The 15,085-nt window shown below is 38.6% G+C and overlaps 1 protein-coding gene across 2 annotated transcripts in view; it reads right to left on the bottom strand.

The window, feature by feature from the left end:
- The window catches only part of FBXL18 (F-box and leucine rich repeat protein 18), a 166,448-nt gene that overhangs the window by 88,492 nt on the left and 62,871 nt on the right, over positions 1-15,085 (bottom strand). Inside the window, exons 5-6 of one of the 2 annotated variants that reach the window (XM_051999934.1) lie at positions 13,214-15,015; positions 4,860-5,633 (exon numbers count right to left, since the gene is read on the bottom strand). In XM_051999934.1, the coding sequence (XP_051855894.1) occupies positions 14,859-15,015 (157 nt within the window). In that variant the 3' untranslated portion in view covers positions 4,860-5,633; positions 13,214-14,858. Of the gene's footprint in view, positions 1-4,859; positions 5,634-13,213; positions 15,016-15,085 lie in introns of those variants that run through there. The other variant, XM_051999925.1, reaches the window with a different exon arrangement.

Here is a 15,085-nt window from a genome sequence, read left to right as displayed (position 1 = left end):
AGCTTTTTATAATTCTCCAGAACACCAGCACTTCGATGGAGGGCAGGAGACAGAGCATTAGATTCAAAATCAGAAAGACCTGAATTCAAATCTTGCCTCAGATATTTGATAGCTGTGTGATTCCAGACAAATCACTTCACCATTATCTGCCTTAGTTTCCCTATCATTAAAATGGGGATAATAGCATCTACTTCACAAAGTTTTTGTATAAAAAGAGATGGCATATCAAATGAAATCCAAGGTTTTGTAAACCTTCAAAGTATTCTACAAAGGCTAGCTGCTACCACTACTAATATTATTATTTTATTAATATTGACAATATTAATTTTGTTTTGTTTAGGAGGGGAAGAAATCAGTATTAGATGACGCAGTCACATAGCTAAGTGTCCGAGGTCAAATTTGAACTCAAGTTCTCCAGAGTTGGTGCTCTATCCACTGCACCAACTAGCTGCCCTTATCTACTACTATTATTAATATTACTACTGAACTTGAAATCAAGACCTGGGTTCAAATTCTACATGTCTGCCACTGCATCCTCTAACCTCCCTTAGGATCTGTGTGTCCTTGTCTATAAGATGAGGGCCATATCTATAGAGCTTTCCTCAAAAAGTTATTGTCAGGCTCAAATGAAGTATGGAAGGCAGTCTACATACATTAAAGAACTATATAAGTAACAGTTTTTATATACTGTACCATCCAGCCAAACCTGACTACATACTATTTCTCAGACACAGTCTATAGTTTCCTGCTTCTGGGAAGTAGGCAAACTTCCCTTACTCTGCTCCTCAGTACTAGAATGCCTTTTTCCCTCTTCATAATTGACTGTTGAAATCCTACTGATTCTTCAAGGCCCAGCTCAGAACTTCTATAAATCCTCCCCAGATCTTCCAAGCCAGAAAAAGATCTTTTCTTCCTTTGAATTCTCATACCTCTTTCCCCATACGTCCCTTATGCAGTTCTATTACTCTGCATTATCATTATTTGTTTAGGTTTTAACTCCCCTACTAGATTGTAAATTCCTTAAGGGCAGAGGTTGTGAAGTTCATTACCTTAGCTCCCTCAGTAGCTTCAGCAACAGGGGTTTTGCAAATAGGTGCCTGATGTTTGTGGAATCAAATATCTTGATAATTCAGCTGTACTCTGCTCTGGGAAGACCTTGCCTAGAGCACTGTATTCACTTCTGAGTATGATTTTCTAAGAAAACTGATGGGCTGGATGATGGTGACTTGGACAGTGACAATGAATTTGGTCCACAAAACAGTGAAGACTAAAAGAACCAGGGATGTTTAGCCTGTGGAGAAGACAACTTAGGAGATAACATGATAGCTGTTGTCCAGATAAAGGACTATCCCTTGGAAGAAGGTTTAGATTTGATATACTTGGGTCTCAAATGCCAGAACTAGGAACAATGGATATAAATTATAGAGAGAAAGGATCCATGGGATCTTGGGAGGTTTTCAAATGGGAGCTGGATGACTACCTATTGGCGATGTTGTAGAAATTCTTGGTCACTTACAAGTTAAACTCTAAAGCTACCAAATTCCCTTCTAACCCAAGATTCTGTGATTCTGTGTACCAGGTGAATAGAAGAAAGCTCTATATAACAGGCTATTGTTTGGCCTGGTCCTTTTTATAAAAGTGGATCAAGAGATCTCATTCAGCCCCTGATGGCATATACAATGGAGTTGGAATTTCAACAAATCTTCTATGGATGATAATTGATTTATACTCACAAGGCCTCATTTGAACACCAGTAATCCCCTCTGAGAAATGGGGCAAAAGACACGACGTAACCTTTTTAAAATCCTTTCCACTTTATTTGAAATCTTTTACATGCCACAAATTTACATGAAAATAGCACATTCAATATGTGATTTGATACTTTGAACACAAAGATCCAGTTGCAAAATACAAGCGTAAAACCAAGTGCACAGATGGAGTCATTAAAATTGAGGAATTTGTCACTCACTTGTAAACAGGTTCTGTTTCCTGCTGTTAATAATATAGCACCTTATCACATGATAAACCAGGACTCTTTGAGCCTCCTTAAATTGTAACACTGTTGACATCTCAAGTCTCTTCTTAAATCACCCTATGATGAATGGACACAATTTTTTTTTTTTTTTTTTTTTTGGTAAAAGTCACATACACAAAGGAACAGTGATAAATCAAGCAACCAGTTTCACTCCACTTAAATCAACACTATTGACAATCATTGTACAAAAATCACAAGTCTGACATGATCATATATGCATAAGGGAAGATACCCGAGTGAGTGAGCATACCTGAGATTAACTACTCAGGTATATTCTCACAGTCACCAAGGCTTTTGTGTCTCATTAAAATTTTGGTAAAAAGATATAACCCCCCTCCCCCCCACCATCTTTAAGTGGAGTTCCAGCTTCCACTTCAAAGGACAAACTTCAAAAACTGATCTTATGTCCTAATGGCATTGCGCTATATTACTTAATTGTCATAGAGCTAATTAGCAATGCCTGGTTTAACAATGATTCTCGGTACACTGATGAAATTCGAAGCAGTGGGACTGCTGAGAAAAAAAAAAAAAAAAAAGGTTCCTTGACCTCATGATAACAACATAAAATTCTACATGAGTGTTTTTCTAAAAGAGCCTGAAAAAATATGATAATTAAGTCTAAATTGATCTCCCTCTGTCACATCTACAGTTTTTAAATTTCCATTCATGTCTAGTATTCTGCAGATCTCAGATAGTTCTAATTCTCTGGCCTCAATGAGATCAATGACTGGTGCAACTGTCTCTTCCTCAGACCCTCCTCATCTCCACCCTTTTACTGTCAATAAAAAAAAAAGTGGGGAGAAAATAGGGGTGTCAAAAGGTCGATGCCACTGAAAACAATGGATATCGACTTTTCCATTTATTTCAACAGCAGAAAGGTCAATGTCTCCCTTGCTTCATGTTTTATGGCTGAAATGGCCAGGATCCTGCTGCTAACAGCAACAATGTTAATCATCTTGCCTCATCCATTAACTTTTTTTATTATTATTCCTAGCAATTTTCAGATCCTAAAAGCAGCAAGTAAAAATGGGGACAGGAAGAAAAGAAAGTCTGCTTTCAGAACTTAATATAAGAAATAAGGATTTTCCATTTTGAGTTTCCTCCACTTCTAAAAGAACTAATTCCCCTTCCCCCCCCCCCCAGTTTTTCTCTTCTCTTCTCCACTAAAATAAGGCCCAAGGCGGTGTCCTATTCTTATTAATCATAACTTCTCTGACCACATCCCAATTGGTTTCTATGGAAATCATCTGCTTGTGTATCTAATCAAACAAGGAGTGTTTAGCTGACAGATCACAGAACTAAGATGCTTGCTTTTCTTCAATATCAAATCTTAAATTCATTTATTTTAAAACTTGTTCTTCTCTGAGTAGTATTGGTCTCAGTTTACAATGAAATCACTTCAAAGCAAATTCAATAATCTTACATCAAATATGCACACACGCACACATGTATACATACACACACACACACACACACACACACACACACACACACACACACAGAGTACACACGTTTTCATTTTGAGCAAGATTCTGCTCCTAAGCATCCTCTCTGAAAACTGTCTTGGCACTCACTGTGGCAGCTTCTTACCCTTTACACCCCAGGGATCACCTTTTCTCAGTCATTTACCCTGTGAACTGGCAGCTGCAGGGCATCTCACTGCCAACAGCAAGACACAAGTCCCAGCATGAAGCAGTTAAGGGAGATTGACGATCTGAAAAATCAGCACTGCAAGGCGAGACCAAGATGTTTTTTTAAAAGGGGAATTGAATTTGTTATAGGTCACATTTCTATTGCATAAGGAACCGAAGCAATGTAGTGTGAGGCCGATGCTTTTTCCTTACCATCCTTTAAAAGTGTAAGATGCTGATTTGAATTCTGCGCCTCAGATGAGGGAGAAGCCAATTTAGATCAGGTTTCCAAGGTTCTTTACAAGTCACTACTGAAATGGGTCCCAAATAAAAGCTCTGAAACAAGGAACCTGAATCAGGATCTGCCCTCACCACTCTAGCTTTCTATCAGGATGCTCATGCATAACAAAGGGCATCAAATGCAGAGGAACAAAAAGAAGTTATCTGTTGCCTCTCCTTATTATTTTAGTCTTAAAAAGAGACATGGACTATCATGCTATCAAATCAAAACGCTTCATTTACCAAAAAATAAAAATAAAAAATCATGGATTTAAACCTGGAAGTAGAATCTACTTTACAGCAAAAAAGACTAGTAGAATCCCCTTATTTTTACACTTAAGGGAAATAAGGCTCAGGTGGATATAAATAAGTTGTCCAAGGTCACAAGGGTACTAAGTTGCAGAGCCAGGATTTAGATCCTCAAGCTCCAAATCAAACACATTTCCCATGGCACCATGCTGCTTCCCATGGAGTGGGAAGAATATTTAATCAAGCTTCTCTGAGTCTGAACATAAAATTAATTTTAATCAAATTTAAAAATCTCTTTCCCCCTTTCTCTCAAGCAGAATAGGAAAGCAAAGGGCCCTTAAATGCACAAACTTTCTTTGGCTGAAAATTTCCATGTCACCCAGCCTGAAGCAGTTAGGACCCAGAGGCTCTAATCCCTCTTGTGAGCTCTCCAGCAGCACAATGATGAGCAGTGTGCTACTCAGAAACAAAACAAAACTGGAGATGCCACAATGACACCAAACCTTTGGATTAAAAAGTAGAGAAATCTAAAGTAGATCCTCTTGAAGTAGGAGATAGCAAATAAAATTTTAAAAGGGGGAGGAGAAAGTATGCTCAATCCATTTCACCTCCACCCTACTTCCCAGCACCCCCATAATAAAAGAAAAACACACACACACACACAATAAAACTCATTTTGGAGCTTTAATGCTGACCAGGCTCTAAGTCCCATGCTTTTCTCAGCTCAGAACATATGGTACTATGCTTAATAGCCCAGCTCTGCCAATTGGGGACTATTAGGGTGGGTTCTTTTCCCAGTGTAAATGCTGCAGAATATAAATTGTAATTAACACCGGTGCCAAAATAGCACTTAGAGAAAATAAGCACATTATTAACATCTGGTGAATCCTGTCTCGAGTGCAGAAGCAGCGGAAATTCTCACTCTAAGTAAAAGGATTGTTGCAGGGACACTAAAAATATCAGGTCTACAGTTTTGGTGTGTCTTTTCACAGCAATTTTCATTTCCATCCACTACTGATACCCTCTCTCTGCCGAGGGGCTGCCCTTTTCCCAGTCCTGTTTATTAGTATAAATTATGTTACTGTTTAAAATTGCTTGCTCATGAGAATAGAATAGCTAGGCCCCAGTCATAAAGATACAATCATATTCTTCTAATAAATTCCTAGGGTAGGCATAACCCCTTGGTTTTACTATAAGCAGCAACCTTCTGATTAAAAGAAAACTAAAGAAAAAAATCATCACCTTAAGAGCCTGCAACACTCAAAGGACTATGTGTGAGTGGGACTAACCTGTGAAAGAACCAATTCTTTGGGGCGACAAGCTTGCATGTTTAACAGGTTGCACCTGCCTATTTTCTTTGGCAGCTGGATCTTCCAGGAGGGAGAAAACAGGAGCAGCAATTTTCCTCACGATTCAGGTCCACTGGGCCAGAACTAACTCTATGATGGTAAAGGAAAAAGCCTCACTTTGGATATGAAGGGGTCAGCATTGCAGCATTCCTACAGTACTCCCTCCCCCATATTTTCCCTTTTAATCAGATTGCTACTAGCTTTTGGGGGGAAAAAATTCTGATCACCATTCTTGTCATGATCTAGACCTTGTTCCCCAGAGTTCTGATCAACTTTATTCTACTGCCTATAATTCTTGAAGGATATGGCGGGCCTAGAGAGGCATCATCTGCAAGGAAAAGGCAACTTCTACTATATCATCTTTGCAAACCAGTACAATTCATTTCGTCAGATACAGAAAGGAGATGCCTGAGGAAACCAGCTGCACAAATGATGGCAGAAAACTCCTAATTCTAATATATTCCTCTCTATAAGATAAAAGTAGAAAACAGAGTTTAGTCCACACTGGACATAAATAGTCCTGTTATGCTATGGGGCACCTATTTCACACTAAGAACATAATCTCAAATTCCCTTAAAAGTAAAAGTTTCCAAATGTCTTCCTCTTCTTTAAACTAGGTGCACAGTCAGAAGGAGGATGTGGATAGGAAGATTTCTCCAGTGCCATTCCTCTTGGAGAAAGGAAAAAAAACAATGAAAATATTTGCCTATTTTAAGAAATGGACGGAGAAATGATAAATGTCTTTATCAGTAATCTTTAGTTCTTTAGTAGCAAGGTGAAGTGCAGGACAAAAACATCACAGAATGGTGCTTATGTTAAGAGGTGAATCACTTTGAAAAAAATCAAAGAAAGGGCTATTGCAGAGGTTGTTTAAATGTACTCAGATTTGCACGGTCATAAATCAGACCATACACACATAGATGTGGACATGTGGCACAGATAAGGCTGCACCACAGCATAATTATATAGTGAATGACAAAGACAGGACAAACAAGTCTGACAGCCTTGATCCAAAAAGGAAGAAAAAAGAGAAGGTGAAAGCTTGCAGGAGATATGGTGTAAGCAGGTCACTCTCCTTCCTCCTGGGCCCTTCCAATAGCAATGGACACCACCTCACTGGAAACGATTCTGAGAAGTAAAACCTAGAGAAAGCACTTTTAGCTATGACATTGCTGCAATGAGAACACTGCTCGGATGAGGTTGAGATGGCACATATGGAAGCTCTGTGTTTCTTCAGGAAGCCCTTTGGAAATATTGCACCAAACAGATGTGTAACAGATCTAGGGGTACTGAAGAACCTAAAAGTCTAGAATCAAAAGCATTTCTATTTACCAGTGAGTAGTACAGACAACAAGGAGATGATGTCCACAAAACACTATAACAATTAAAGAGGGAGACCTCACCACCATACAACCTGATTAATTTAGTCCTTTACATTTTAGTAAACAGTGGCTAACTTTTGAAACAGCTGTGTTTTATTTCAAAAGCACAAAATAATATGGAAAGGTTAACCAGGTCAATATTAAGATAAGATGCTTTTTTTTTTTTTTTGGTTCCAATACTTTGTAACTCTATTGAAATTAAATACACACAGATACACATACACACACTATATTTTTCAAAATACTCTACAAAATTTCTAAAAATTATCCAGTGTAATTAATTATATTGTGTAAATTCATATTGTTTAGGTAAAAAGACAAGGCTACTTCATCTGAGAGGTAGCCATTATCCTGTGGGTTAAATCAATATAGAGTTGAGAAGGGTCTAGCCTATTTCCACAACCCTGTATAGAGTAATTAAGTAAATAATTAGGAGTAACCCATGACCTTATTTAATTGATATGTGATAATTAAAATATTTGATACATAATTGAATTAAAATACTTGTTTCAATTGGATAAATGTCTAAATTTGGAACCCCACAAGTTAAAAAGTCAATTTAAGAAGTCAAGTTTGTTATAGACATTAGCTCTAACTGGCAAGTTAGAATAGTAGTAATAAAACAAGCAGTAATTGAGGATTTGCATAACAGTAACTGAAAAATGACTCACTGTGTAGCATCTGTGATCTGAGTGGGTTGGATAGGCAATGGGTTTTGAGAACATTGGAACTTCTTGGGAAATGTTCTATTTTTATGGAAACTGATATTGGATTATAGGCTGCAATAATCTTTGTCAGTTCTAGGATTTTCTTGTATGTTATCTTTAAGAGATAAATGATAGTTATCTGGAGTTTGTAAGTTCACTATGAATTTTAGAAAATTGGAATATTTGAGAATTAGGGGATACAGATTTCCCTTCATACCGAACATAGAAACTGGGATCTGTGACTTTGGAAGTGACATGTGGGGAGCACCTCTCAGTTACATCATTTCCAAGAGAACATTAGCAAGGTCAAATCTATTGAAGAAGGAACTGAGGATCTATTCATGTGTGTAATAGCTCTTTCTTTAGAGGTGAGATGTCCAGTTGGGAATAAGATATATAGAAAACTTTAATACTGAGAATTCTGACAAGGAAAGAGATTTGGAAAAGTAAAGGAACTAGAGAAAATGCATTTCCTGCTTTTCCTCATAAGACATCACAGTTGGAAAACATGTATTTGGAGTTTTTTGTAGTTATTGTTTTTAAATCAGTTTTATAATTTGGTCCTAATGGTGCATGTGTAGAATGAGGTGTGAGTGCCTGATAGTGAAAGGCAACAGTGTCTTTTCTCTCTGGATTTTAATTTTTTCATTGTTAGGCAATTCCTTTCCACTTCATCTTCTGAGTGGGCAGACAGTAGGAAAGCATTTTGATAGGGGGACACAATGATTTGGTACCATCTATCAGCTAACTACACTGCAAACTGTACTTGGTAACATTGTAGTTTTCTATGGACTACTCATTACCTTCAAGTAATTTGAGATGAAAAGCATAATTCACTATTCTCACCTAGCTCCAGTCAAAAGGATGAGTTCTTAAGAAGGGGGCAGCTGTGGTTAAAAGAATTATCCTCTCATACCATTTCAAAGCACACCACAAATTACAATAAACCAATATGAGGGAGCATTCTAGTATTCCAGCTGCCTGTACAAATACACTAAGGCATTATGTTTCAATAGCATCCCTATTTTTAATGCTCTACCTAAAGCAAATATTAAGAGAGTTGAATATAACAGATGAAGTATTTGCAAATTGGGTAAGTTAGATTAGCAACTGACTATTGCCCATGATTTTCGATTTCTGTGGGCACCTTCCATTACTATGTTGAAATATTTATTGAAATTCCAAAGGAAGTCATGGCTGACCTGGACCTGATCACCTATATTGGCCTAAGCAGAACTCACCTTAGAAGACTATCTAGCATCATTACTAATCCATCTGTCTTCTTTTGGAGAGTAATAGATTCCATCATACACCAACTAGGACTCCAAAGGGTTTCTAAAGCCCTGGGAGCAAAGCCCTAAGCTATTAATTAAGTCACCAACCTAGCTGAGTTTTACTGCTGAGCTCACTAGCAGATGTAATCAAAATGGCTGCTGCTATCTTTCTTCATCTGAGCAGAGTTGATGACTGATTCTCTACATTATCTTATGGATCTATGTGATTCTTTCAGTACCTACTTCCTATGTGATCTGGCTGATAGCTCAGCATGAGTTTACTGTTATAGACCCTTTGCTTCCCTGTGTTACATATACTCTATTCTACATATCAAACATAGACTATGGATTTGTCAATTTTTGATCTCCTAGGAATTAGCTCTAATTTTTACAGCAAGTTGATAACAAGACTCACAGACATGATTGATAAATTCAAACTCTATAAAGAAAGAATCATAGCTCAATTTATGTGAGTCCATTATTCATCAGTATGCTGGAATGTCTTACACCTTGTAAACAAATCCACTCAAGAGTGGACATGGGAAAAATCTTTAACTGCCATCACTAAGCTCTTCATTTGTGGGGCAAAGACTATCTTAAAACTTCCACTAAAGAACATAAAACACAGTACTCTGTTCCAGTGGTACAAATCCAAGAAACCTAGGAGGTCTACTTATTATGATCAAGGACAAGGTTAAAGACTAAAAAGAAGAGAGAGTATTGGGCTGGAAAAGACAAGTTATGGCCTATGAACAAGGACTTATTTATATAGAAAGAGTTGATTATTCTTTTATTTATCCATCTCAATCGTTGTCCCACTCCTCAGTTTTTCCCTAATTGAGAAAAGATGAATAAGGGTAAAGCTGCCTACTAATAAAGGGTAGGATGCAACAACAGATGTCATCAAGAATGAAAACATTCTGAATTCTTAGGTTTCCTAAAAAAGACGGGTACATGGCCTAAGATTCCTATTCACACTATGGTTATCTAGTTTAAAAGTCAAATAGATCACATCATCCACTTCTAGCAAAAAATATTCATTTATGATTCACTGTTTCCATTTAATGATATCACGGGACAAGAACTAGATCATAACTTCAGTCTAATTTCAATTTTTAACATCTATTTTAATCACATCTATCCTTCAATTCATGTGGAAACGCCTTAGCTTACTGCATCTGTTACTGAAAGTTCAAAAAACCTTAGGTCAGAATGAAAGCCCCTAGCGTCTAAAAACCTCATGTGCAATGCATATTTTAAAATGAGCAAGAACAGAAATAAGCAGTCTCCTAGACATCCCCTCAAAATTAGGAAGAGTCTCACTATCAGATCTAAAGAGGCTTTGTTGGTTGTAATTTTTAGTACTTTATGGAGTGTCCTATTGAAAAGAGGTCATATACAAGTCAAGAACAATTAATGACATTTAGACACCTCCTCTTTTACTACTCCAAGTTTAGTCCTACTGTCCACCAAATGCACAAAAGACATCAAGGATTCAGATATCATTCTACCCCTTCATTATGAAAGAGAATCTCAATCCTAGTGTGACATAGCAGTGAGATGTTACACAACAAGATATGTCTTTGTAATCAGGATCAGCAGAGATGTCTCTTAATGTAGCAATGGATCTCATCAAGAATCTGGCAGCAGAAAATAGTACCATGAATTTTTCAAAACAAATATATGTGCAAAATATTCTATAAGAGAACATTCCTTAATTGGTCTAGTCATTTCATCCTGTATGCTGAAGAATCCCATCTTCTGGAGCAAACCTTTGGCAAAAACAGCCATTTACAAGTTATTTGGCTTAGGTCCCACATCAGATAACAGGTGAAACTGCCATCACCACAGGAGGGATCTTCAAACACCCTTTTGGGGGCCCAAACTATAGTGCTGTAGTGTTGACTTCTGTGGTGCTGTCCAAATATATGCTCCTCTCTGTCAGTCCCTTGCTGCATCATGGCAGTCTATTTGCTCAAAGTGACCTAGGATATGGTCTATCCATTAGGGTGAGAACACAATAAGTGAAGACTGCTAGAATGAGCAGTTTCTCTACACATCTGAAGCTACCTCTGGGTGTCCATTGTAGATAGGAAATTGGACTTGGCAGACCCATATCATTCACCTGAGTTTGACTTGTGATTATTTTTCATACCTAACCTTATTATGACAGCATTTCAAATATGTGGCCAACCTTGAGCAACTCTATACAATGACTGTGAGGACGATTTTATTTTCCAGATGATTCATGTAAAGTAGCACTGATGCTTCAGAACAGCTATTGAAATTAGCAACATTTGCCTATGGATCAAGATGGAAGACCTCAAGTGATCTATTACAGCTATTAAAGCTATATGGCATCTTTTAAAACGAGACATCATGTCCAGGATAAAGACTCATTCCATGACGAGAAACTCTAATGCGCTATTACACCCGCTTGACAGCATCTCATCAACCTCCCCTAAAAATGGTGCCCTGGTAATTAATCTCGACTCTACGTGGTGCTACAAAGCATTCAGGTCTGAAGTGCAAGCGGCATTATGTTTACAGCTTGACCTGATGTAAAGGAGAAGGTCGTTCTTTCTATCCGGGACATATTGGCTATGCAGCTCACCATCTTCCATCAATGCAAGGTAGGTTCAATCCTCCATACAGATTCTATGTGTCAAAGAGAGACTAACTTTTATACCCAGAGCAGAATCTCTCAAAGGAAGTAAGGAAACATAAGTGAACTGTTCACTTGTGTTCTACCCACATTCATCTCCATTCATACCTGGCTCCTCAACACAGAGCAATTTTTTGCCATCCCTGAAGAATGGCTGTGAAGAGTTTCATTTTTAGATGATGCTCTGGAAGAAGCACTGAAATGTTTGTCTTCACACAACAAGAAGACTTCAGGTACCCACTACAGTGAAACAAAGCATTGGGTAAAGTTCATGATGGCACCAATCTCTGTCAGTGTTTATGCCTATCACACATACCGCTGTAGAGTCGTTTAATTCTGGGTGCCATTTCAAATCAAATTCAAAGGTACCTTTATGGCTTGAAAGAATTCAAGAGAAATAATAACAAATAAAATGATGCCCACCAGTACTGACAAATCTGAAGGTAATATGTTTCAATGCGCATCATTTGTTGGCTAGAACTGAAACAGTCCTGGCATTCTGGCATACTCTAGAAATGGAAGACAAAGGAACTTTAACCTGGGCAGAGACTGAATTTGGGTTTCCTGAGACCGAGAATAAAGTTACCCAAAAACTTTCCTATTTTTAAGGATCCAAGTTACTCGGTATCCCCAGAAATATAGTAAGGTAGAAAAGATGGGACACTTTCAGGAATCTGACTTCAAGAAGACCCTGGGACATCTGTTAAACAGTCCTTTTATAAAAAATGTTTTGTAAAACACTTAATTGGGTCAATAATGCTCATATGGTAGGACTCAAAGTTTCAAAACAGGAAAATGAAGAATCACAACTTGCCTTGAAATAGTTAATATATGAATTAAATCTTGATCCCTGGGAGGAAGAAGATGTGTAGCCAGGCAGGAGCGTAGGATAATAGAAAGCTTATTTGATAAACACTGCAATCTCTACAATGTGAGTAATAAGAGGAAAAGGTTGGTTTGTCTGACAGGATTTTTGAGGGTGGGTCACCAGAGATATTGGCAGATAAATGAAAGGGAGGTACAGCTGAGAGAGGAAATGGAAAAATGGGATCAGGAGCTGGATAAGTAATATAGAGTAATAAAGTGTCTTGAGCAAGAAAATAAGGCTTTAAACATGATGATGAAGGACACAGACAAAGGAATGGTTACAGGAGAAGCAAAACTTCAATCAAAAGTTGAAGGCAGAGGTTGTGAGGCTTCAGGCATCCACCAGTGACTGTCAGCCAGCCATTACAAGGTAAATACCAGGCATTATGGGAGAAGAAACAAGCTCACTTTAATTATGAGCTAGTATAGAAGTTAAAATGGGTGATATATCATGTTGTTGACTTAAGTGTTGCTACAAAACCTGGCTGAACAAGAAGAAAAGCCTGGGACACCAGGAAAAACAGGCAAAAGAAATCATCCCGAGGAATGATAATCACTTAAGTCCCTGAAGTTACAAGTTGGTGAATTCTTCTTGGAGGGAATGCCTACAACGTATCCTTGATGGCCTCTGACAAGAAGATAGGAACAAAAATGGGTGAAAACACCCTCCCTGGTATTAGCAGCTACAAGGGTAAAAGAAATATCAGAGACAGCTACAGATTAAACACTGCAAAATCAAGCTGCTCTCAACAATCACCCCTGAACCACTTCCCACCTTTCAGTGTTTTCTTGGGCTTGAAATCTGCTATCCAGGTAGTAGCTCCAGGTATTTTGCCATTGTTTTCCCTGCATTGCTGTAAAGTATTGGACCCCACACAGGAAATGTAGCAACTCTACACATCTAATGGCAGAGGAGATGCTTCTTCTCAGTCTCAGAGGAATACAGCAACCAAATCTTGACTGAAGAACTATCATGCTCCTTGCCTGAGACCAAATGGAAATCAATGTTGGTTTCCTGGCATTCCAGTCCGTCTTCAGGCCCTCTGTGCATATATGTTGAGACGTCTAGTATCGAGTGCCCTCCAGTGGAAGCAGCAACAAAAAAAGAGCTACCCCAAGACAGCTAGGGCCCCTGTAATTTGATGGCACCTTGCCAGAGATAAAGTAGCAACTTCTATGTTTTTGGACTAAGTCCTCATTTTTCCTCCAGGCTGCTTTCCTTCAGCTGCTAAATGTCTTTTTTCAGGGATTCTCCCCAGACTATTCCAAGGATTCCACTGTTACTTTTTCCACCATGCTGCCATGAGAATAGAGTGTGTCCAGCCCCTTTTTACTTTGTCTCAGGGCAGCCTAAAGACGTAAAACTCCCTCTCCCAGGATAGTACACTGTCCCCAAGCTGCTGCAAGGAGAGAGAACTCCTCCCATCACTGTCTCAGACAGGTCTCAAGATCAAGTACCCCTGGCAAAAACTGGTCTTGAGCTTCCTTTGAGATTTAAATGGAGTCAGAGGTGAAGATGAGTGAAATACAAGGTGCACATGCTATGAGGAGGCAGAATTTGCTCTTGGACTCTCTGATGCAGTCTTGTGCCTGTGACACGAAGTGAAGGAATAAAGTTACTCAATACACAAACTCTTCAGAAGGCTCAAGTGTTCCGAGGGTCAAAAGTAGGGAGGGGCAAGGGCTAACAGTGCAAATGGCTGAATGTGGAGACCACGGCAGTGTTCATATAAAAGTTTGCTGAAAGAAAGATTACAGTACACTGGTCTTTGAAACGAGTCAATAGATTACATCACTCATAGAGATGTTATCCTGATATATTTTTTCATGTGCAAGTACACACATGGTACCTCATGCCTGGGTACAAAGCACCACATCTATTTTAACTGAATGAGTCCTCCCCTTTTAAGGCTGCCCACTTCACTCTCCTCGAGTAATCCTGTTAACATTTAACTCTCAATATAAATCTCACCAAAGCAACAAGTAGTCACAAAGAAAGTGTCTAAAAGAGGAAAGGTTACAAAAGGTACTGCGCTAAGCACACACAAAAGCCCTAGTGAAACATATTGAGTGGAATGTAGTGTGATGAAGAGGGAATATTTTCTCTCCTTTTACATTACAAACCAAAGAATTGATATCCACCATAAAGAAACAGCCAAACCACTCCGATGGGGCTTTCCAGCAGAGTACTGGAGCACAAGCAGCAGCAGCAGAATAACCCAATGACAACATTCACATGCCCCTGGAAATGTCCAGTCTCATCTGACTCTGCAGTGGAATTGGACTGTAGTGATTCTAAAACATCCGATAAGGCAGCTGTAAGCTGAAGGAGTTGGTGAGGGATGAAAAGAATCAAGTTCAGGCTAAAGGAAAATGATTTCACCTGTTGATGCAGACCATTCCATTTCCTGATGGAGCCATCACCACCACAAGTTTGGGGGTTCTTCAGCTACTCTGCTTTTGAACAAGGTAATTTCATCCAGATGCATCATGGGGACATCTCTGATGACATCAGTCAAGCCCTCGTGGAGCAAGGGGAAAATAACGACATTTAGTGCTGGACGCTCTGCCTGGAAACTAAATAAAAAAACAAGTTATTAGCCAGGAAAGGACATTGTGAGCTAATTTTAAATTATGAAGACAAAGG

The sequence above is a fragment of the Antechinus flavipes genome, chromosome 1 (genome assembly GCF_016432865.1).
Source record: "Antechinus flavipes isolate AdamAnt ecotype Samford, QLD, Australia chromosome 1, AdamAnt_v2, whole genome shotgun sequence".
In the NCBI taxonomy this organism is placed as follows: Eukaryota; Metazoa; Chordata; class Mammalia; order Dasyuromorphia; family Dasyuridae; genus Antechinus; species Antechinus flavipes.
Note: the sequence above shows the minus strand (reverse complement) of the source record. Positions and strands in the feature narration are given on the sequence as shown.